The 22,887-nt window shown below is 35.3% G+C and overlaps 5 protein-coding genes across 5 annotated transcripts; 3 read left to right on the top strand and 2 right to left on the bottom strand.

The window, feature by feature from the left end:
* Positions 1 to 5,076: 5,076 nt before the first annotated feature.
* Positions 5,077 to 5,789, bottom strand: LOC132269808 (germin-like protein 9-3). Its single transcript, XM_059771049.1, has 2 exons — positions 5,178 to 5,789; positions 5,077 to 5,082 (listed from the first exon to the last, which is right to left on the bottom strand). Exons 1-2 carry the CDS (start codon positions 5,787 to 5,789, stop codon positions 5,077 to 5,079), a joined length of 618 nt encoding a protein of 205 aa, XP_059627032.1.
* A 536-nt stretch (positions 5,790 to 6,325) lies between these two features.
* Positions 6,326 to 7,075, top strand: LOC132269807 (putative germin-like protein 9-2). Its single transcript, XM_059771048.1, has 2 exons — positions 6,326 to 6,350; positions 6,462 to 7,075. Exons 1-2 carry the CDS (start codon positions 6,326 to 6,328, stop codon positions 7,073 to 7,075), a joined length of 639 nt encoding a protein of 212 aa, XP_059627031.1.
* A 731-nt stretch (positions 7,076 to 7,806) lies between these two features.
* LOC132269806 (peroxidase 60) lies at positions 7,807 to 9,393 on the bottom strand. The gene is made up of 4 exons (XM_059771047.1): positions 9,175 to 9,393; positions 8,644 to 8,823; positions 8,344 to 8,503; positions 7,807 to 8,255 (listed from the first exon to the last, which is right to left on the bottom strand). The coding sequence occupies exons 1-4, from the start codon at positions 9,391 to 9,393 to the stop codon at positions 7,807 to 7,809; spliced, it is 1,008 nt and encodes a 335-aa protein (XP_059627030.1).
* A 1,288-nt stretch (positions 9,394 to 10,681) lies between these two features.
* Positions 10,682 to 11,464, top strand: LOC132270486 (uncharacterized). The gene has a single exon (XM_059771668.1). The coding sequence runs from the start codon at positions 10,807 to 10,809 to the stop codon at positions 11,362 to 11,364; it is 558 nt and encodes a 185-aa protein (XP_059627651.1). The 5' UTR covers positions 10,682 to 10,806; the 3' UTR covers positions 11,365 to 11,464.
* Positions 11,465 to 14,523: 3,059 nt separating this feature from the next.
* LOC132270482 (rho GTPase-activating protein 5-like) lies at positions 14,524 to 22,678 on the top strand. The gene is made up of 5 exons (XM_059771664.1): positions 14,524 to 15,309; positions 16,197 to 16,317; positions 16,511 to 16,630; positions 19,921 to 20,151; positions 21,892 to 22,678. The coding sequence occupies exons 1-5, from the start codon at positions 14,909 to 14,911 to the stop codon at positions 22,477 to 22,479; spliced, it is 1,461 nt and encodes a 486-aa protein (XP_059627647.1). The 5' UTR covers positions 14,524 to 14,908; the 3' UTR covers positions 22,480 to 22,678.
* The last annotated feature ends 209 nt before the right edge of the window (positions 22,679 to 22,887 follow it).

Raw genomic sequence — 22,887 nt, 5'->3', positions numbered from 1 at the left:
GTTACTATTTAGAATTTCAACCAAATAAATACTAATATCAACTGAAACAAAACTAATATCCTACTTTTAAGCAAATAGAAGGAATGGATAAGTCCTCCAGCTGCGGATCCTCAACCTTGAGACTTGACCTTCTAACAACCTGAAAAATAAATCGCGGGTTAAACCCTACGAGCAAGTTCTCTCTACCAAGCCTCTGAAAACCAATAAACAGATCATCTTTACCAAAACCATCCCTAATTAAGCTTTAACTTTAATATACGATGCTACCAATATATATAAATACTTATATATATAGTACAAGAATCCTATCTGTTAATAGGGCATTAAATTGTCAAAACCACTCACCAATAATTAATTATTAGTCATACCTAGACCAAGCCCCCCCTTTTATAATTTTCTCATAAAGTAAACTCCACTCACCTTAACTCCATCCTAAACAGTAATTTAGTCATCTACACATATAGCAATTTAAATATGCACCGGCAAATCAACCATACCATTTATAAGTATATTTATTTATATACTAGCAATTCAACCATGCTTCCTTCAATATATTTACTTTTACAATTAATTAGCAATTCAACCATGCTTCCCATATATGAAATTTATCCATAACCAATAAGGCAGTATATCAAAGCCTTTGGCAACTCATCCATGCCTACAATTCAACCATGTATTAATTTTAAACTTAACTCTAAGTATAATTATACTAGACTTCACATGCATATAATAAGCATGTCCTTAATTTAATAACCGTGTATCTATTACGATTTTAAATCAACCATACCATACACGAATCAAGTCATACCAAACAAGATTTATAATATTTAATAATCTTAAATAATATATATATACACATATATTTTGTAATATATATATATATATATGTGTGTATCATACATTCCATACCAATCGTTGACTATTTAAAATCATATCTACATATATATACACATATATACACCTCCTTTCATTGCAAAAATATTTAATTAATTATATTTATACCACTAAATGCTACTAGGTATCTTAGTAACACTCTGAGGCTCTCAAAATATCAAGAACACACCCTCTAATGATTAATTTTAACCCTAACAAGCTTAAGATAAATACTGGAACTTCACCGGAGTCTCAAGCAACTTTCCAGGACCTCACACGCATCCCCACGCGCCTTCACGCGCCGCCACATAGCCCTAGACTACTCCCACGCGCCTCCACGCGCTTCCCCTTACCGGCAGGCGCGTCCACGCGCCTGCACGCGCCCTCACGCGCCTGTTATACTCTCAGCGCGTGTGTGGCTTGTCCCTATTGGTTACCCTTCTGCGTTCTGGTGCACTTGCTCGCACCAGATCATTTTTAGTTGGCTGGACCATATCTATGGTCCAGATGCTAACGTGTACCAGCCCATCATGTGCCGCGAAGCACTGAATCAACCGCCCTTCCATCAACTCTTCTCAGCCACTGGATTAGTTTTCACACAACCTTATAATATGCCGTACACACTGGATTCATCTTCCTTAGATCGAGCAGCATCCATGGTGCTGATCTGCGGCTCACCATACTACCATGGACCGCGACACACTGGATTTTACGCCTTCAATGATGCATCGATTTGCAAATCCAACCCCAGTATGTTGTTTATACTACAAATCTTTATATATATATAACAGTATATAATAAAACAATTTCTAAAATAACATTCAAAATATAAATTAATTCTAGAAAATTTCCAGAAAATCCTAAAAAAATCCCAAAAGCTTTATTTATTATTTTGGGCATAATTAAACATATATAATTAAATTAAGATCTATTTAATTTAATTCATCATACCACACAAGGTTAAAGCAAACTATAAAAAATTTCAGAAATAAAATTTAATTAACCTAACCCCACATACAATATTTAAATATTCAGAACAATTCATACATATATTCACATGCTTAAATTTATAATTTTGTAAAGAATAAACATGCTGATCTACACTGATTAACAATTTGATTTAATAAGTTAAAATTAAAATTTCGATAATTAAGGTGATAAGCTTATGAGTTCTAAGAGGAGAAGTAGAGAAGAACTCGCCTTTTCCTTTCCAAATCCGGTCTCCTCTTACGTTCTTTGATCCGGCCTCCTCTTCGTTAGCCCTTCTTCTTCTCTCTCTAATTCTCTTATTTTTCTAACGTGGAAAAACTCCTAACCCTAGAGTCCTATGTGTCTATTTATATACATACAAAAACTAAATCCTTTTCCCATTAGGATTATCATATAAAATAAATAATATTTATCTTGTAAATAATATATATACATACATATATTTTACTATAAACATATATATATTACCTTCCATATATAACCATTAGTTAAATAAATTATATATACCTATATATATCAATATATAATTATATTGACATATATACCCCTCCACATGATTTAATAATGAATTAATATACACATGTAATTATATAGGTATCATTATGCAAAGATAATTATTAAATATCCTCACAACCACGGGCCTTTACCAATTAACCCAAAAAGGCTTCCTTCAAGCCCAATACCACATCCGTTGGTCCAACTTCCTTTAATCCCAATACAAATAACTTAAACACCTAAAATAATGAAATTAAATTTAATAGCTACCAATAATTAACAATAAAGGTACACCAACATAAAATCACGCAAATCAAATAAACACTTCACTAACTAGCATTCCACAAATCAAACACCGTATAAATTTAACAAATAAAATTACAAAATATATAATTTAATTAAAACAATACAATTTACCTACGCACTTAATTAAATAAAACAAATCACAACTATCAAGCACCTAATTAAATAAAACAAATCACTTAAAAATAAATATAATATAAATTAATTTAATTAAGAAATCATTTTTACAATATCGGGGTATTACAATAACCCTCTAACTATTAATTACATAACTACCCAAAGTGTCGGTCTAAGGATCCCGAAGAATCCGCCGAACAAATCAAAGTAATTATTAATTAATAAAAGAGTCTATACTTTTCTCATATTTAAGAGTCAAATGTCATGACGGTGATAGAAAGCAATTGCATACGACGGCTCTCGCAATATATCTCAACCTAAAGCGAATCCAGTTCAAGTCTTAATTAATTATGAATCCATCCATAATTACCGACTATGAACCATTTATGATTACTATTTATATTCATGTATTGATCGCCATCACATACATATATAAATATCTTTTATAATCAAGTGGACACTATCAATTCTATAATGAATCGAAACATAATACATTGAATTTACCAATTGTATAAAACATAAATATTTCAGAAACGTCAGGAACTTATGTCACTTTAATCCAAATAGGAATTTGCTATACCAAGGCATATAAATCCCAACAAAGGCAACTCTAGGGCGTCATTTGGGACCAATTAACTCAACCATGCGAGGGCAATCTCCCTAATTCCCTCTAGGTCACATTAACCTCACAGTCCCTAGGCAACTCCTAGGCGGCCAGGTTTTCGCAAACCTTACGTCAAAAACCTTTTTCTCAAAATTATTTTCTTTCCTTTTTAAATCATTTTCCCATTTCTTCCCAATGCTTATGCATGAATGTATCATAAAATTTTATAATTCTACTTTAACAACCTTGCATGCTTAATAAAAAAATTCACACACCACATCCCATACTCACAATTAGTACAATTTTCAACAACAACATATTTAAATTAAGAACATAATCATTTAAGCATGCCTTTGTCATGTCCCTTCAACAAAACAATTATGGAAACCATTTAAGCATGAAATTCACATAACTTATACAATTCAACCTTAATAACTTACATGCTTAATAAGGAATTTTATACAAAACTTAACATGCTTACACTTAGCACAATCTAACAATCACACATTTAAATTAAAAATATAATCATTTAAGCATGTCTATATTATTTTTCATCAACAATCAACATACACATCACTAAATATGAAATATATATGGAATTATAACTCATACACATAACATCAAGACAATTTAGTATGAATTAATCATAATTTTAACATATTATACTACAAATTAAGAGAGATTAATTCACCAAGAATCAAAAGATTGTAGATTAAACACCCCTACCTCCAAAATGAAAAAAATCCTTAATTTCGTGTCCTAATTTCGCAAATTTTAGGATGCACCAAAACTGAAATTGTTTGCACCCACTTAGATCTCGCCGAACTATTCGTTTTGCCGCAAACGGCACTATCAAATTTTTAATGGTGTGGCTTTAATCTAAGCTTTTATGGAAGAAAAATATAAAAAAATAAAAATAAAAAAATGGAGGCCGACGGGGAGAGAGATCGATCCTGCGTGAGAGAGAGATGAAAGAACTGATGGTTTGTAATTGGGTCATTACATATTTGAATTAATGGTGAGTCCCGCCGCTACCTTTTTATTAATGCTTTTTCTCTATCTTTATCATTCCATACACAACAACACAATTTCACTTCACCAGACCAACCCACGTGAAGCCCAAAGAATTGTGGCCAAAAAGTTATTCAAGTGGGACCCATGCAAAAATCCCATTCCCATTCCCATTCCTATCTTCATTTGATAACATAACAAATCTGCTCACCTTTTTAAAATCGGTCAGGTGCACCTCCTTCCATCATCACAGACATTATACATATATATATATATATATATATATAACAAAACAAAAATCAAAGACCCGCCTCCCACATAACCAATTCCAGTCTTTTCTTCTAATTTCGTCTGGCAGTGCAACTCCTTTGCATCACATTTGCACAATATACACACACACACACACACACACACATATACACATACAATTGCATAATAACCAAATCAAATAATCAGTCTCCAATTGATAAACCTTCAATCATAATTAAATATTTAATTATAACAACTAAAAATAATGAAATCAATTAAAATCTTAAAAAAAAATCCGAATTGTCACAGTATCATTGTCTTTAGAAAACATAATTAAAAGGAGAGTATAATTTTATGACCATAATAATAAATATAAATAAAGACTGTCAACTATTAATATATGAAGCATCCTTACAATTAGGAATGATAATTATTCAATGCTGAAACAGAAAAATGAAGAGCATTACAAAGAATAAAGGCTTAATGTGCATTAGCTGAACAAATATGCTAGTGGTGAGCTTATTCCCTTTCAGACCTTAGGTGCAAGACCAGCCTTGATTTTCTGTATGGTGGCAACATCAGTTTTGAAAGACTTAGCCAAAATGATATCATCAATGCCAGGTGTGAACACATTGTTAGGAACTGATGCAGTCCCTGCATTAGAACTACCGAAAGCGGAGATTGCCAAGGCAGCATTTTGGGAATCTGGATTGTACTGGAAGTGGACAAGTCCCTTAGGGAACACAAACATGTCCCCAGTTTTCAGTGTTTGGGTGAAGAGCTTGTTGGTTGTATCGACAACGCCCACTTGCAGCGTGCCAGCAACAAGAAAGAGTAGCTCTGCAGAGCGAGGATGGGTGTGAGGAGGGTTGACAGTGCCAGATGGGAACTGAAGGACAGCATAAGAAACACTCTGCCCATTCAGAGCTGGGAACTCGGCCATGCTTGCTTTCAGAACCTGAAAGGCTGTTGGTGGGGCTCCCCCAACTAGTACCCCCATGCCTGTGAATGTGAAGAAGTTCCCATCAACATTGCTCACATTTGATGGCACCACGAAGTCGGTGTTAATGTCAGCATCACCAGCCACTGCAATTTGGACAACAGCGAGTGAAGCTGCTAGTAGTAGGAAGATTTTAGTACTTGCCATGATTTGCTTTTAGGCTTATAACTTGTATGTTCACAAGACAAATGCCTGAGTTACTGAGCACGGTTCTTAGGCTGAGAGGGAGGCACTATTTATAGGGAGTGGAATCTAAAAAATGATGAAGTTTGTGTTCTCTGCAGGCCTGCTGTGTGACAGCTAAATGTGTAGTTGACAATGTCATTGTTGTCACAGTTTGATTTTTTAATTTGGCTAGTAAACAATGCCAAAATTCATTAAAAAATGCGTCAATGTGGAAGCCCCATTACATTGTGTTCTCCATTTTGTCTCCCAAAACTTTTAATTGCTAAAATGTTGTACTTACACACTTTTTTGTCACTCCATATTCATTACTTAGCCAACAATCCATAATTGCTTAATTAGTCTGTGTACCAAGCTCTAAGTGTCAACTTCCAAGCAATTTCTAAGCTTTGGTTAACGCGTTCACATGGTCGATAACATCAAGTGGCACTTGTTAACCAGTCAGTTGTCCACACGCCATTGAAGAAATTAAAAAAGACAAGCTTTGCGAATATCAAACCATGCCGGTCACTGTATCTGCGCGTTGTCTGATGTTGGGACAAAGCTAAATACGAATGCTATAAATTGATTGTCAAGTTAAAGCAAATCATCAAAAACAGTTTTACACGGTACTAATATTTTCTTCTAATCAAACAGCCAACAATGGCCTCAATATTGTTCAGACATGTTCTGCTGTTCCTTTCAGCAATGGTGGTTGGATCCTGGATGGTCCAAGCATAGTCCCAGGAAACTCCAACAGCATTAACGGTAGTTTCTTCACCTTCACAGGAATGCACGGAATATTTGATGAGCCGGGAGTCCCAGCCCCGCCATACTTTAAGGTAACGAAAGCTAGCATGGCAGAGTTCCCGGCTCTGAATGGGCAGAGTGTCTCACAAGCCGTGCTTCAGTTCCCAGCTGGTGCTGTTAACCCACCTCACAGCCATCCGCGCTCTGCAGATCTTCTTTTCGTCGTGGTAGGTAGTCTTGAAGTGGGATTCGTTGACACCTCGAACAAACTCTTCACTCAAAAGCTCCAAATGGGGGACATGTTTGTGTTCCCTAAAGGACTAATTCACTATCAATACAATGCTGATGGCCAAGTACAAGCCATAGCCATCTCCGCCTTTGGTAGTGCAAATGCCGGGACTGCTGCTCTTCCTGCCACTCTCTTTGCCACTGGCATTGATGATGGAATTCTGGCCAAGTCCTTTAAAACTGATGTTACTACCATTCAGAAGATCAAGGCGGGTCTCGCACCCAAGGCTTAGTTCAAAGCACGGTCCAAAGCATTTTTACCATTATTTCCATTCTCATTTCTCTAATTTACTAGTACTTAATACTAAGAACTATTTATGAATTTTTAATTTTTTCACTAATAATACCTGAAGGAAATGAGAGAGTACGAGTTGTGTGACAATTTGTACATGATCAAATAAAATTCATTTCAATTTATTACTTTTTATGATTAAGCAACTTATATACTTAGATGAAGGTGTGGTGTGAGGTCGAGGACAGAACGAGGCCAATGTTTGATGTCCAGAGCAACAAACAAACTCACATTTATCAGTTGTACTTTTGTTCAATATCACAAAACAGTATAGATCCACAAGCCACCCTAATGAAAAGTTACACCCCAATGTGCACAAAATTAACAGTTTCATCTTTATTGTCTTGGATTGAAACAGAAGTTTCAGTGACTATCCCATACAATTCAACATCGATCAAAATGAATTTGAAGATAAAAAACTACAGAAACCAAAATTAAACAAACTAAACTGAAAAAGCAAATTACAAACTCTGAAACTCTCTCTTAGCTGAATGCAAATGGTAGGATCAAGGCTTCGTCGAGTTGAATAGAGTAACTCTCATCAATCAAGAATAGAAAATAAAACAAAGAAGAAAGACCAGAACACATTAAATATTTGGTTTAGGACAATGCTAGCCGATCCAATGCATCCAAGGGATAGAAATCCTTCAGCTAGCATTCTCGGTTGGATTATTAGGTCTGAGGACCATTCTGAGAATTGTTAACCATTGGTTTATTGATGGCTCTGCATGATGTCCTAATCTCCCCTTGTGTGCCGGTAAGGACTTCAACTGCACCCAACTTGACCATGGCCTGACCAAATCTTGTGGAGAAGTCGAAGCCCCTGGCTATCGTTGCCACTGTGGCATTGGTTAGCGGATCCAATGCCAACTCCTGGTCGATTTGAAGAACCCCTTTAAGCAGCATTATTTGCCGGTAATAAGAGTTGTCAACAATGAGAGAACTAAAAGGGTTCTGGTCCAGATTAGCAGTGCCATCAGATGCTGCATTTTGAGGACACCTGAGTCTCAAAGACATTAGCAGCAAAGGACTCATAGTTGGGTCAGGTTTTCCAGTGTTCTGGAAATTGTAGAGCCGGTCTTTGAAGAGAGAACAGTGTGCTACACCAACAGTGTGACCACCTATGTATTGAAGAGTGACAAAAACTCAAATCAAACAGTTGAAGATTTAATTGTGAGGATGAGTAAAGGAGGCTTATATGAGTAGTACCGAGAAGATAAACCATGTCAATGGCACCGAGTCCTTTCTTGGCAAATGCTGCTATGGAATCCGACACTGAGATTGAAGGAGCCGGGAGGTTCACGTTGCTGGCAAGAGATACAAAGCCATCTTTTCGCCCTGTTTGTACATTGTATCGACCTCCTCCACTCTGATTATATGATGAGTCTCATTTTTAGCACGTTATCATTACATAATACTAACATAGAACCACCCATTACTTTGCTTCACCATTACATATTTTCATAATAATTCAATGCAATGAAGAGAGAAAAAGGATATATTACTGACCAAGAAGACGGTGTCTCTGGTGGCCATGGCGATGATATCAGCGCAAGAGACTACTCCGGGACAGACTGCTTCCACAGCAGCCTTTGCAGCATCAATGAGATCATAGCCCCTCACACTTAGATTAGGAGGTGCAGTTTTCTCACTATTGCTCCCATCTAGTAGAATAGATGCATCACACCCCTTCTCATCATAAGAATGACATGCATTAGTTCATATGCACTGATAACATTTACTACAATGCTATATGAGAATTAATCTTTTTCATGGTACCTACTTGAAAAAGAAAAGAAAAAAAAAATTATTCTACACCTTTATTCAATTAAAGTGATATGATCATATAGAGTAGGTTAAGATGGTCAATGATCTAGGCCAAAAATATTATCCTACAAACCAAAGTAGCGTTAGCCCATATGTTATCATCAAAGAAAGAGGTTAAGTGTTCGAGCCTGCTAAAGAATATATTGTAGGTGCATGTGTGTTCGTTTGAACTTTCAAAAAGAAAAAAGAAAAAAGCGTACGAAAGTTTCTTACGTTGACAAAGCAATCATGGAATTGCATGCGTAGGAGGGCGGCCACGATGGTCGGGTCCTTGATGAACCTTGCCAAAATAACACGGCCTACAAGAGCCTCGACATCGGCAGTCCTACATTTGCCCTTGTAGAACCCAACTTGCAGTTGGCCATAGCACTGGTCTGAGAGGTTCAAGAAGATGAGTCCAAGGACTAGAGCCACTGCAGCTGTTTTCGACATTTTCAAGTACTTCTCTTTTTATCGAATATTGAACATGGAAGAGCTCAAATCTTTGTCTCTTATTTATAAGGAAAAATGAAGTGAGGAGTTGAAAATAATGATGTTCAGAAACATCTGTAATTGGGGTTCATTCTACCTACTGTAAGAGGTTGTCATGGAACGTGCACTCATGTCTCTTGCACGTTGAAGTCATTGTACCACGGTAGTGCAGGATAGAAAGAGACATGCCACAACCAAGCTTCTTGATTTTATTTTTTTAAGTTTGAAAAAAAATAAAAAATAAAAATAAAAAAACTTAATCTAACTAGTCCAAAGTGATTTTTAATAGAAAAATTTTACACACCATATCCAATTACATTTATTGTTTTTTGGTCAAGCGGGTTTATATTTTACTAAAGCATGATATTTAGACCGAACACATTAGCAGAATAATGAAACCAAAATATTTTTGCAACCATTACATGCATAGCTTTAGCAATTCCAAATTTATTTCCACCCAATTCAATGCTTATTTAAAAAATTATGTTATTTCAAACGGCAATCTGCAAATTTAAGTACACACAAAAATTTATGTAAGCCCCAAAATAGGGCTCACGAAAACGTTCTTTATAGTCGAGCTATCAGCCATACAACATAATTTAGGAAAACATATCAACCGGAAGCATATTTTCTCAAAATGACCTGATTATAATTAAGAATGTTATAATTTTGATACATCCAACTTGCTTAAGTGATGGAAGTATTTTTAAAAGAACAATTTTTTTATTTGGATTTAAAAAATAAAAAAATAAAAAATAAAAATAAAAAAAACTATAAAATGCTACTATTTTGTTTTAAAATTTTAAGTTAGGATAAAAAAATAGAGTGCTTTTTAATTATTAATATTGGAAGTCGCTCTTAATCCTTCTGGTTCCTCCACCATCAATATTAGAATAAAGTAAACTAACCGTCCTGAGGATTGTTACGGCTATATGAACGTTGACATTTCCTAAATTTGTTGGCAAACTATGAAAAATAATTGAAAAAACAATTATATCATTATATTATATTATATTTTATACAATAAAATTATCATTTTATAAAATTTGACCAACAAATTTGACGGAAAAAAAATACTAAAGAATGTTACTAAGCATACACCCCAAACCTCCAAAAAAAAAAAGTCAAAATAATTAAGGTTGAATAATCTACGTGTAATTTGTCTAATGATGATAAAAAAATACTCCGTAATTTACTGATATTAGAAATACAAAACTAAAAAGGTAGGGACATAAGCGTCATCTCATCAACCTCCTCAGTAGACCAAAGTCCACACGCTTCTTACATCGTCTCTCTCCAACCATCCATTCTATAACCAAGGCCGCCTCTTTTAATTCTGCAATCCAGAAGCAGCCGCAATTTTGATTGGATCTCATGGGTAAAAATGTAAAATGGAGCTGGACCTCCGCCCTAATCGGGGCGGCGTCCGCCACAGCTACGACGGCGATTATCACTTGTAAGCCGAGAGACCCCAAGTTCCACGTAATATCAATCACCCTCACTTCCTTCAAGCCGAACCTTGCTGCTCTCGACGCCGAGGCCGAGCTCATGCTCACCGTACACGTCACCAACCCCAACATCGTCCCCATCCACTACCAGTCCACCGAGATGTCTATCTTCTACGCCGGCTCCCTCATCGGCTCCGCTTGCGTCAGCGCCGGCTCCCAACCAGCGTGCTCCTGCCAGGTCCTCCACCTCCCGGCTAAGCTCAGCGGCCTCGGGCTGGCCCATCACGCCGCCCAGTTCCTCGCCGACCTACGCCGCCGAGAGATGGCTCTGGATGCCACTGTGGATATCGAGGGCGCGGCTAAGGTGTTGTGGTGGGACCACAAGTTTAAGGTCCACGTGGATAGTCACATCGTTGTTGATCCTGTGTTTCTTGATGTGGTAGATCAGGAAAATAAATCGGAGATGGATATTTTAATTGCTTAAGAAATGTATAGTGTATGTGTATTGTATGTTCCCTCCCAAGAATGTGTTATGGTTGAATCAGTAGTACTAATAAAATACTTTGTTATGGTTGAATCAAGAATGTGTATGTGTTATGGTTGATCAATATTTTGTAATGCCAACAATCTCACTGGTTTCACAATCTCTCCTTATCTGACTAATGATGAGATACTTATAAAATAGTAACCAAGTTCACTCCCATAATTTGGAAAAGAAATAAGTACTCTGACTCTAATTTTATCGATTAGATCCATACAAATGATTGGTCAAAAATAAAAAGAAAATGCTCCAATGAGAATTAAAATATTGTTATTTTAATAGAAAAGTACTACTAGTATATAAAATAAAATAAAAATCACCATCTAGTGGTTCTTATTTCATACGAGTAGATCAATACTTTGAATAAAAACTGATGTAATAATTTATACCTATTTATTTGTTCATAACTTCATTGTGTTTATTTGGTTCTAATTTTATCCTTTTCTCCTAAAAATAGGGATAACATATTCATGTCATTACATTAAAATATGTTCATCCTGCATCCATAAAATACAGAAAAACTACCATGTATGATATGGAATTCTATAAATTGGAGATAATTATTTTTGCATCCGGATATAACAGATAGGATAAAACGAAAATTTATAGAATTTATAGAACTGCTATTAAATCAACTATGTTTTATGAAGCGGAGTTTTGTACCATAAAAAAATCCAAAAAAAAAAAAAAAATAAAAAAAAAAAAAAAGGAACAACCCCTTCATGTAAACAGAAGTGAGAGTTAAAATGGATGCAGGGAATGATTAGAATATAAAAAAGTAAAAATAAATAAATAAAAGAACAACCCTTTCATGTAAACATAAGTGAGAAAGTTAAAAGTGGATGTGGAATGATTAGAAGAGATAGAGTCATTAATTAAAGTATAGAGGAAAATTAGGTGTAACACTTATTGGTGAGACAATTCGAGAAAATAACTTAGATGGTTTTGACTTATATATTTAAGATCTATTGATCTGTTAGTAGAAGACTAGTTATAATAGAAATTAAATAAAGAAGGTGGCCAAAATAATAAGGGATGAGGTTATCATCACGGTAGAGAGATTGACAACGATGTAAGTAGAAGAATGAATTGAACCGGCTAATTAGACCAAGTGGAAAACGGATGCCAAATAAATTAAAAGGGAAAGTATATAGGACAATGATTATTGATTAAATCGATTATGTTTTATGGTACAGAATGTGGAAAATGTGGTTGTTAAATTGGATGGTAGGAATAGCTTAGAAATATAGGATTAATAATTGTAGGTGCAAAAATTCAAATAATAATATTGAAAATCAGGCCGGAACGTAGTTCTGTTGATGAGAATTGGATCTCTATTCTTAGGGTCTTGCCCTTTTTCTCTCTCCCTCCTCTCTTGAGGGTCCTGAGCACTTTTTATATAGCAAAAACCTTAATGGATTCCTTTTAAGACTCGTATTGCTTGTCCCTTAAGAATCTTAATTACATCATACTTTCCTTATAACAAGAATTTACATTATTTGGTTTCCATAAATTATAATTCTTCTTCTAATAGAACTATTACTAAAATGAGTTTAGTAATATACTCGTATATGGGCTCGGGTCTCATCATCTCGGACCTTCTTAATGAGTTCAGCCCATTGTGATTAGTTGACCCGCCCCAAACTTCTTGTAGAAGCCCAATATGAAAGTTGTATAGTCTCAATACTTGTGATGGTCCCCTTATATGCTGACGTGTCTTATCTTAATTGGAAGGGGAGATTTTTGCCCCCACAATAATCAAACGATTAGGGGGGAGATTAGGTGCAACACCTATTGACAAGAAAATAAGAGAGAGTAGACTTAAGCGATATGAGCATATTCAACATTTATGTATAGAAGATGAACACATGAGGTGAGGAAGAATGATTTTCATATAAGAGACAAAGAGGATGACCGAATTTAATTGAGTAGAAGATATGACTTACAAGCAATGTTTGTTTGGATGTAAAATATTTTATTTTTTTATTTTATTTATAAATTTTTTTGTGTTAGTTGTCAAAGAAAAAAATATTAGAACTTAAAAATAATAATTTACCCATCAATTTTCAACAAGTTATTTTATACTACCCACCTGATAGACTCTCGACCTCAACCTAGACCTGTCAAACATAAAAAAATAAAAATAAAAAACAATATTTTACCTAACATAAAGGAAAATATTTTTTAAGTAAGATATTTTATATCGAAATAAACGGAGTCATAATGAAAAAAGATTAAATATATATATATATATTCAACAAACATGGCAAATATAGATTGTTCAAATGATAAGAACTTGATTAATATAAGAACTAGAACTTTGTTTATTAATTCATATTTTCATTGAATATAGTTGTAGGTCTTTGTGTTTTGAAAGTTATGCATGAAAATTATACCACCCATTAACTTCATAAATTAGGGTAAGAAATTTAATTAAGGATACGAGATAAAATATTAGGTACTATATATCATTCGAAAGTCAAATAATTATTTTAAGTAGGAAAACAAAAATAGGAAAGAAAAATGAAAACTTTGAAAGGAAAAAAAAAAAAAAAAATTAGACTTTGATTGAAGAAGAAAAAATTAATCTTTTTTTATTTTTAAGGAAATCAAATGAATTTTAAGAGCAAAAAAGAGAAGAAAGAAAACTCTAGGAGATAATTTTAGAAATTTAAATTTTAGCGGGACATTATATAGAAATTTTCTTATAAATTTAAAAATAAAATAAAAAATAACTAAATTTTATACTTGTTTGGTTGGTATAAGCTATAAAGCCAAGAATAATAATAATGATAAAATATAGGAGGTGAATTGACTTATAATAAGAAAGTTTAATGAAATGTAATAGGAGAAAATAATTTATGTAACTGACTCGATCTATATTGAATTAGGATGATGATAATAATAATAATAATAATAATGCCCCCACACACTTTATGGTAGGCAAAAGTTAATAAAAAAATGCTTTTTGGATCAAGCATTTCAGTTAATGCATCCTGGCCATGGAATTTATTAAAAGTGAAACCAACATCGGTTAAAATGTTGGGCAAGCGTGGGCCTCCGTAGCAAAGTACAAAATTCATTTGGAGCCAAACCTCCAGCTAGCACTGGTTAAATTTTAAAACCAAACAAATTAATAGAGAGAACTGAGAGAAGGCTCTCTCGTCTCTGTCTCTCTCCCTCTCCCTCTCTCTCCCCACTGCTCCTTCAACGCCCCATCCAAATCTACATCAATGCCCAACAAAAGCCGGTGCATACCAGCAACACAAAAAATAATATTAGTATAACTTCATGATTCTCACGTTCATCATATTTCATCCAATCCCGCTCTGCCGCCTTCGAATTTTCCCTCTGATTTTTTCTCAAATCACTCTCTCTCTTCCACAAACATCTTTTTTGATTCTTTAATCTCCGAAAAATCTCAAATAATAATTTTCTAATCAGTTTTCACAAAAAAGAAAACGAAACCCTAGTTCGTTTGACAGCCATGACAGAGGTCCTCCACTCCTCACCCTCTTCTTCTTCTTCTTCCCTATCCTTACCTACACCAACACACAATGACGCGTGGTTCGAAACCCAGTCCGTAGATGAAGAAGAGGAGGGGTATTCTAGGGTTAGGGTTAGGGAGTGTGACACAAGGGATGAAGTGAAGGAGACAAACAAAAACGGGGATCAGGAGTTGTCTCTGTTGGCCCTTCTGGTGACCCTCTTCAGGAAGTCCTTTTGGGTTGCTTGCAAGACTGATAGGGAGGAGATTTGTGCTATGGAGATCGGGTGGCCCACTAATGTGCGCCATGTTGCGCACGTTACGTTCGATAGGTTTGATGGGTTCTTGGGTTTGCCTGTTGAGTTTGAGCCTGAAGTGCCCAGGAGGGCCCCTAGTGCCAGGTACATTCACTCTTTGTGGAAATTCTGAATGGGGTTTTGATTTTGATGTTTTATTATGGCTAACCCAATTCTTGAAATGCTGAATTTCTTGCTCTAAATTTTTTTTTTTTTTTTGGCGTTGATTTTTGGAATGTTGATTGATGGATGTTAATCTGATTAGTGGAAATTTCGGAATGTGCTTTACTTTTTTTGATGTTCCAGTCTATTGTGTTGCGCAGTCTTTGAAATTGTGAATGTTTTGTTGCACTTGATTGTTGGGTTTTGTTTACTGATTCATGGGAATGCTGTTGAAAGTTGCTCTTGTTGCAGAGAATTTGGAAAGGATTTTTCTTTTTGATGTTTCAATTTTTTTTTTAAAGTTTTATGGTTTATGCAATATAAAGTTGTTCCTAGTTAAATTCCTAAAAAAAGTTGTAAATGTTGAATGATGCTTATACATTTTAAGGCATTGCATGTGGAAATGCTTTTCGAGGCTCGTGGAAGAATTGATATAGAATTCTGACAATGGGATATGGCATTTGAAAGGCTCGGGCCATAATTCTGCCACTGGAATGCAGAACTGTGCCACTATATTCGACAATTATCTGATTCCAGGATAGACCCATGGGGTTTTTTTTTGTCATTTCTCTGGCAGGCTGATGCAAGCTTATAGATAGTCCAACAAATAGCAAGCTAATAAGTTATTCATTCAATTTTATGGAACCCGCATTAACTTAGTTCATGCAGTCATCAAGATGTATTATATGATGTGTTGCCTTGGAGTTGCAAAAGATTTGTAACCATTCCACATCAGCACTTCACCTTGCTTGTAATTATTCAACTGTTGTACTAGCATATTGCCAACTGTTTTGTGTGAATTTTTATTAACCTTAATTTTTCATTTGTAGTGCTACTGTTTTTGGAGTTTCCACGGAATCCATGCAGTTGTCTTATGACCCTATAGGGAACATTGTCCCAACTATACTTCTCCTGATGCAAAGACAGTTGTATGCTCAAGGTGGCCTACAGGTGCGTCCCCTCCTCACCCAATAAAAAAGAAATAGAAAATTTCTCTCAAATTGAAATGTACTGAAAATCGCGAGATATCATTCATGTAACCCCTGATTGTTTGGTTAAAAGCTTTGTTAATTAGAATCTTGGTTATGTTATAGAGTTCAATGTCCTTATAAATTCTGTTGAACTTCTGAATTCACATGTGCAGGCGGAAGGGATTTTCAGAATCAATGCAGAAAACAGCCAAGAAGAGTGTGTCAGGGATCAATTAAACAGGGGAGTGGTTCCAGAAGGAATTGATGTACACTGTTTGGCGGGTCTTATCAAGGTATATCTTTGCAATACAATCACAGTTCAATTCTTTATGTATTTATTTATTTTAAAGTATATATATCTTCTCTGTCATTACTGACTTAGGGTGTTTGGCTATCTATTTATATTATCAATCAGAGCTCAGCCTTAATTCCTTATTGTTAAATCTTGGCTTCAACAAATTTAAATTCAGCTACAGGGATGTACTAAAGTACTAAACTATGGTTACAATTGTGTATGATATATGAAATTTTTTTTTTTGGGGGGGGGGGGGGGGGGGGCGTGCCTTTTGTTGGTTCTTGATTAGTACAATTCAGTTGCATTTTATGAACCTACATTGTATACTTGTTTCTACCCATTTGTTTCATATCTAATTATAATATGAAAGTGAAGGAAATGTGCAATCCAGTATAAATTAAACCTTGGAATGTATTGCACTTTTTCATTTGATTGGAGAAAATTGTTTATCAATCATTAATAATGATTTTTCCTTTTGGAAAATGTCAATGGGATATCGTGCAGACAGCAAACTAATCCCAAATGATTAGGTGTATTTTATACATCTGGTAACCATCATATGGATTGTTTTTATGCATAAAAGGATCATACCTACCACTTAAAAATTAACATTACTTGATGATACACTTCAGTTTCATTCAAGCATATAATATTGGCGAGATTGAAAAATATACACGTTGGTGCATGTAGATCAAAAAGAAAACAAGAAGTGTATGCTACTTTTCTGTACAAATATAAAAGGTGAAGAGTTCCAAGCCAGCTCAAGGATTTATTACTACATTTGTTGGGCTATCGTTAGTGTTAATTAAGTGTAGCTCGTGATTTGTCTATTCCTGTGACCGAGGCGCTGTTGGAGACAGGATTGCTAATAAGTATGAAAAAGAGGTCCGACAGACCTGAAGAAGAAATTCCAAAGAGCGGGCAACCCAACAAGCAAGATGATTGATTAACATTCCCACACACGAGGAATAGACTAGTGTAGGCAATTCGTCCTACGAATACTGACGCTGATGCAGATTGAACAACCGATGCGCGAAAGAGGCTTTGTCAATGAATTACCCTCTGACTACTATTATTATATAATTATCAGTTGGTGAGATCACTCCTTCGGATCTTGCGGGGGTCCGCTCTTTGGACAAAGAAAAGTCCTGTCGGAAAAGCAGAAAGAAATTTAATTCTGTAAAATATTTCTTATATCTATAATAGTCTGTAGTCTATACAATTTATAAAGTATTATTGTGTGTGTGGTGGAATGCAAAGATTCCTTGGAAAGGCATTTGATGTGTCAACTGCCTTTCCAATCGTCTCTTTCCATTTTACTGCAGCTTTGGTGGGAATATTGACTGTTGATATTCCGGGCTTTGGGGAAAAAAGGTTCCTAAATTGGTTCTAGGTGCATAAGAAAGCAGAGAAGACTGTTAATCAATTATTGATTTAGTATGAGATGGTTAGACTTTGGTGTTTCCTGCTTTCTTTGTTTTTCATTCTCTGGACCATGCTGTGCTTGGTTGTTGATTTATTTGGTTACTAGTAGGAAGGCTGTGGAAAAGAGTTAGGCAAGAATAAGATATAATGACCTTGTGTCTGATGTGGTGTGCTTGGAAGGAAAGAAACTGTCATGACTTTTAGAATGTAGAGTTGCCAGTCTATCTGTAAATTGAAATCTGTTAGTTAAAGCTTCTGCTCCTAGGAAAGTTCACTGACTCTGAGCTTTTCAATGGATGATTGTATTTTTGGTTGCTGTTATATATATTGCATGTGCATTGGTTGCACCCCCTTTTGTATTCTTATATGTATTTACTCTTATTTATATACAGATATATGTGGATGCCGCATGCACTAATAATGCAATCTGTTGCATTTTAGCAACAAATTAGAAACATGGAGAAAAACTTTAGAAGCAAAAGGTCTAAAAATTAGTAAAACTAAAACAGAGTATATGAGAAATTTGATAAAGCAACTGAAGAAGATAATATAAATATTAAAATTCAAGACCAAATATTTACTCAAAATAATTACTTTCGCTATTTGGGTTCAATATTACAAGAAGATGTAGAGATAGATGGTGATATAGTAAGTAGGATTAAAGTAAAATGGACAAAATGGAGGCAAGCTAGTTGCATCTTATGTGGCAAGCGAATCTCAAATAAATAGAAAGAAAAACTCTACAGGACGGTTATTAGGCCAGCTATGTTGTATGGAGAAGTGTGTTGGGCGTTCAAAAAGAAACAAGAACAATCATGTAGCGGAAATGAGGATGCTACAATGGATGATACGAGTAACTATAAGTCTAGAAGAGAGAGGATTAGTAACGAATAGGAGAGGGATAAGCTGGGAGTAGCTCCTATTAGTAATAAAATTAAAGAAAGTAGTCTTAGGTGGTATGGTCATATACAACGTAGAGCGGAAGATGCACCGGTTAGGAGAGGAAGGGTTGTGTGCCTAGAAAATAAGAGACAGAGGACCGCAAAAACTTATATGGGAGGAAGTAGTTAAAAAGGATTTTTAAAAGCTAAATATTGCAAGGGGCATGGTTTGTAATAGGAAGAATGGAAAAAGAGAATTCATGTGGCCAATCCCATTCATATGGGACAAAGGCGATGATGATGATGATGGTGTGGTACAGTAAATTGTTGGAGCAGAATATCATTATTGGCCAGTTATCTAATTGAGGACATCTTATCTTGATTTTAATGAAGACAAAAGGTGTAAATGTGATTGATTTATTTATTTCTATATATTAAGCCTAGTTTCATATTAATCTATTGCAATTCAAATGATAGTAAATAAGCATGACAAAAAGGCTTGATTTTTTTTCCCTCTTCTCAAACTTTGGGAAGTATCTTTGTTGTAGAATCTATGAGCCAAATGCATCAAGATTATGCTTCTTATCTACTGAATCTGGTGCTGAATGTATGGTATGGTCATCAATTCCATGATGCTTGGGAGGAACACTAACTTGTCTTCTTGCAATAGTTACTGTGTGGCGATCAAGTGATTGCCTCTAATAATCCTAGTTACTTATGGATTATTGGTTCACATAGCACACATGACAAGAAGACACTCTTACACCAAATTGCCTTGCGCATTTTTTTTTTTTTTGGTTGTATTATCAAGATTGACACACGTTAAATATTTTAGGAAACAACTTGGGCTTTGATCCCCCAACTATCTGCTTTAAGACATCTCCGATGCATCACTTTTATTAGAATGCCCGTGGTGCATTTTGCATATTTGAAGAAAATGGTTTGCGTACTATTTCAACATAAAGTTTATTTGATTCTGCAGGCTTGGTTCAGAGAACTCCCAACTGGGATATTGGATTCTCTTTCGCCTGAGGAGGTAATGCAGTCCCAGTCAGAAGATGATTGTACTGCACTTGTGAGGCGTTTACCCCCAACAGAAGCTGCTCTATTTAATTGGGCCATCAATCTGATGGCTGATGTTGTCCAATGGGAACATCTGAACAAGATGAATGCACACAACATTGCAACTGTGTTTGCACCGAACATGACACAGGTGAGTTCGAAAAGAATTTTGGTGCCAAGAGACATTATAGCCATAAAAAAAAAAAAAAAAAAAAGAATTAAAAAAAAAAAAATGTAGTTTTCTTTTCTTATTATTAAACAATTATGGCATTTTATATCTCATGGAATTCGAATAATTGCAATGCGTCTCATATAGGGTTTGTAAGGACCATGTCCATTGTATCTAAAAGATCCTATTTTCATTTAACATACCTTTTGAATATGGGCAATTAGTTTCAATTAAGTAAACTATATTCTAGTTGGTACAGTGATAGTGATACTGTATTTTACAGAGCCCATTCATGTTGAATGCTATGTAAGATGCAGTGGATGGACTCAATATTTTGTGTGGTCATCTAAACACCTCAGTGTTATTTTGTGATCGAAGTTTCCTTCTGCAAGTCTTTTTTTAGCCTTTTTTATTCAATCTTTATTGTAATCCAGAATGGTAAATGAGGTTTTTCCACCAATTGCATCTCTTGCATATCTTGACAGAGTGGGTTATAAATTCTTGCTGTACTTCTTTATTAATTAATCTATGTTTGTTTTCCCTTCTTTTTTTTAAATAAATAAAACACTTTCTAAAATCTTGTTTTTGTATAAGAAAAGGGGTCATAAAAGAAGGATCCGTTTTTACATCTTAAACCAATACACTGAACGGCATCTTAAGTACTTTGCAAGTTATCTAAACGTAGACGACAATATGTGGAGGACATACATAGTACGAACAGCGGAATTCTACTTTAAACCAGATTTTTTCTTTCCTCTCTAAACATTGACCTAGGGCTTGGGAGTTAAGACCAAAACCACCTATGAAGCAGCCATACCAGTGTTGGACACGCGCGTCTGATGCTCCTCACCGGTGTCCAATTTTTTATTTTAAAATTTAATACATTGGACACGCTGCTGACACCGCTGCGACATGCTGGAGGACTTTAGTTTTTAAAATATAGAGGAAGAAGATGGAGGAGGAGCCAGATCTAATCAGTAAGTAGAAGATTGGTTTTGATAGTTCATGTGGGTATATGAAAAGTGATGGAATAAAGAATGAAGAGCAAAAAAGAATCACTGATCAGATCTGAAAAGTGATGAAAGGGATGAAATAGAGAGATGGAGGGCGGAGGGAGAAGTGGGCGGAAGTGAGGGAGCAATGGAGCATAGAGATGGTGTAGAAACAGAGTAAGAGAGAGAAGGATTCCATTTTATCTTCTTTTGCGGATTGTTTGGCCACACATCTTACATGCCAAGATTGTGTTTGGCCACAAAGATTGTGTGTTGGGCTTCCTTATCTTCTTTTGTAGATTATATAAATATATTTATGTATTATAATGAAATTTGGGCACTAGGCCTAAGTTAAATGACTTATCTGTATTAATGTGTGTGTGTGTGTGTGTATTAATTGAGCAAAATTTTATTTTTTATATATATAATAAAAAATTATATTATTATTTTATTGCCGTAACCATGCCGTGTCCGTGTCCTATTTTTTAAAAATTTGCCATATCGTACCCGTGTCCGTGCTTCTTAGAAAACCACCATGAGAAAGGTATACCGGTACTTTAAACCAGATTAAACGAATGGGATTCACCAAACTGATTTTGTCAAATGATTTTCAACTGTTCATGGCATATATTCTGCTTGACTCTGGAGAAAATATGGCAGCAGTGCAGATGCAGATCTACCCAATGGTTGGTTTGTTGACAGTTTTTTATGGCTTGTTTATTGATTGCAGATGGCTGATCCATTGACTGCACTGATGTATGCAGTTCGAGTGATGAACTTCCTCAAGACACTCATTGTGAAGACACTACGAGAAAGAGAAGATTCCATGATAGAACCAGCTGCTTCCTGCCCAGAGCCTTCTGATGAGAATGGACACCAGAGTCCTTCACAGCGCTGTGTAGAAAATACTGCGCAAGAAAATGAAGAGACAGAGCTGGTCTTTATTGCTGAAGAACCTGTTCCAGAAAATGATTCTGACTCGAATGAACTTGATTGCATAACTGATGGTGAAGCTTATAGTGATTCGACTTCTGTTGAGGAACCATATGGAGATTGTGATTCTTGTTTGCAAGTTGAAACCACCATTTATGAAACAGAAGCAGCAGGTACGGTTGATGGTCCAAAAACTAGGGTTCAGGAGGACATCAGTGTGAGCAAAATCGGCCCATCAAGTAATCCAAATCTTAGCACAGGTGCTGGAAAAATTAAGGGGCAGCAACCTGTAGATCTGGTAGTCGGACCAGTTAAAAAGAGCAAAGAAATGAGCAATTTAAGCCGTATAAACTTAAGTACAGAGCGAATTGAAGCATGGTGTTGAAGGACGGCCCTGATTGATTCTACCACAAGGTGACAAAGCAGATCCCGTTTGATTTGGAAATTGTGAAAAGTCTTTTCTTTATTTCAATGTTGTTTTCTTTAACCTGTTAATGTTGTGACATTTCCATGGTACCAAACACTTTTAACAATCTGTTTTCGGAAAATACACGCCCAACTTGTTTTCGTGCGTTTTATTTTTACCCCACAATCTATGAAATATCATCTCCCATAACCTATATATGATATGAACGACTGCTTTTTTTTTTGAAGTGGAGCCTAGCATATACATGCACTGTTGTGGAGATTGTAGGAAGATGCGTCTTTCTTATTTTTCAGAGAATTGCCAATGGTGGTAGTATATGTATGTACCTTCCTATCCATGAGGACCACATAGTTAGCTATATGATTT

This window comes from Cornus florida, unplaced genomic scaffold, assembly GCF_030987335.1.
Source record: "Cornus florida cultivar Cherokee Brave unplaced genomic scaffold, ASM3098733v1 CherokeeBrave_3.0.0_Hap2_Chr08, whole genome shotgun sequence".
Taxonomy (NCBI): Eukaryota; Viridiplantae; Streptophyta; class Magnoliopsida; order Cornales; family Cornaceae; genus Cornus; species Cornus florida.
The sequence above is the reverse complement of the archived record's forward strand: the minus strand, read 5'-3'. Positions and strand labels throughout refer to the sequence as shown.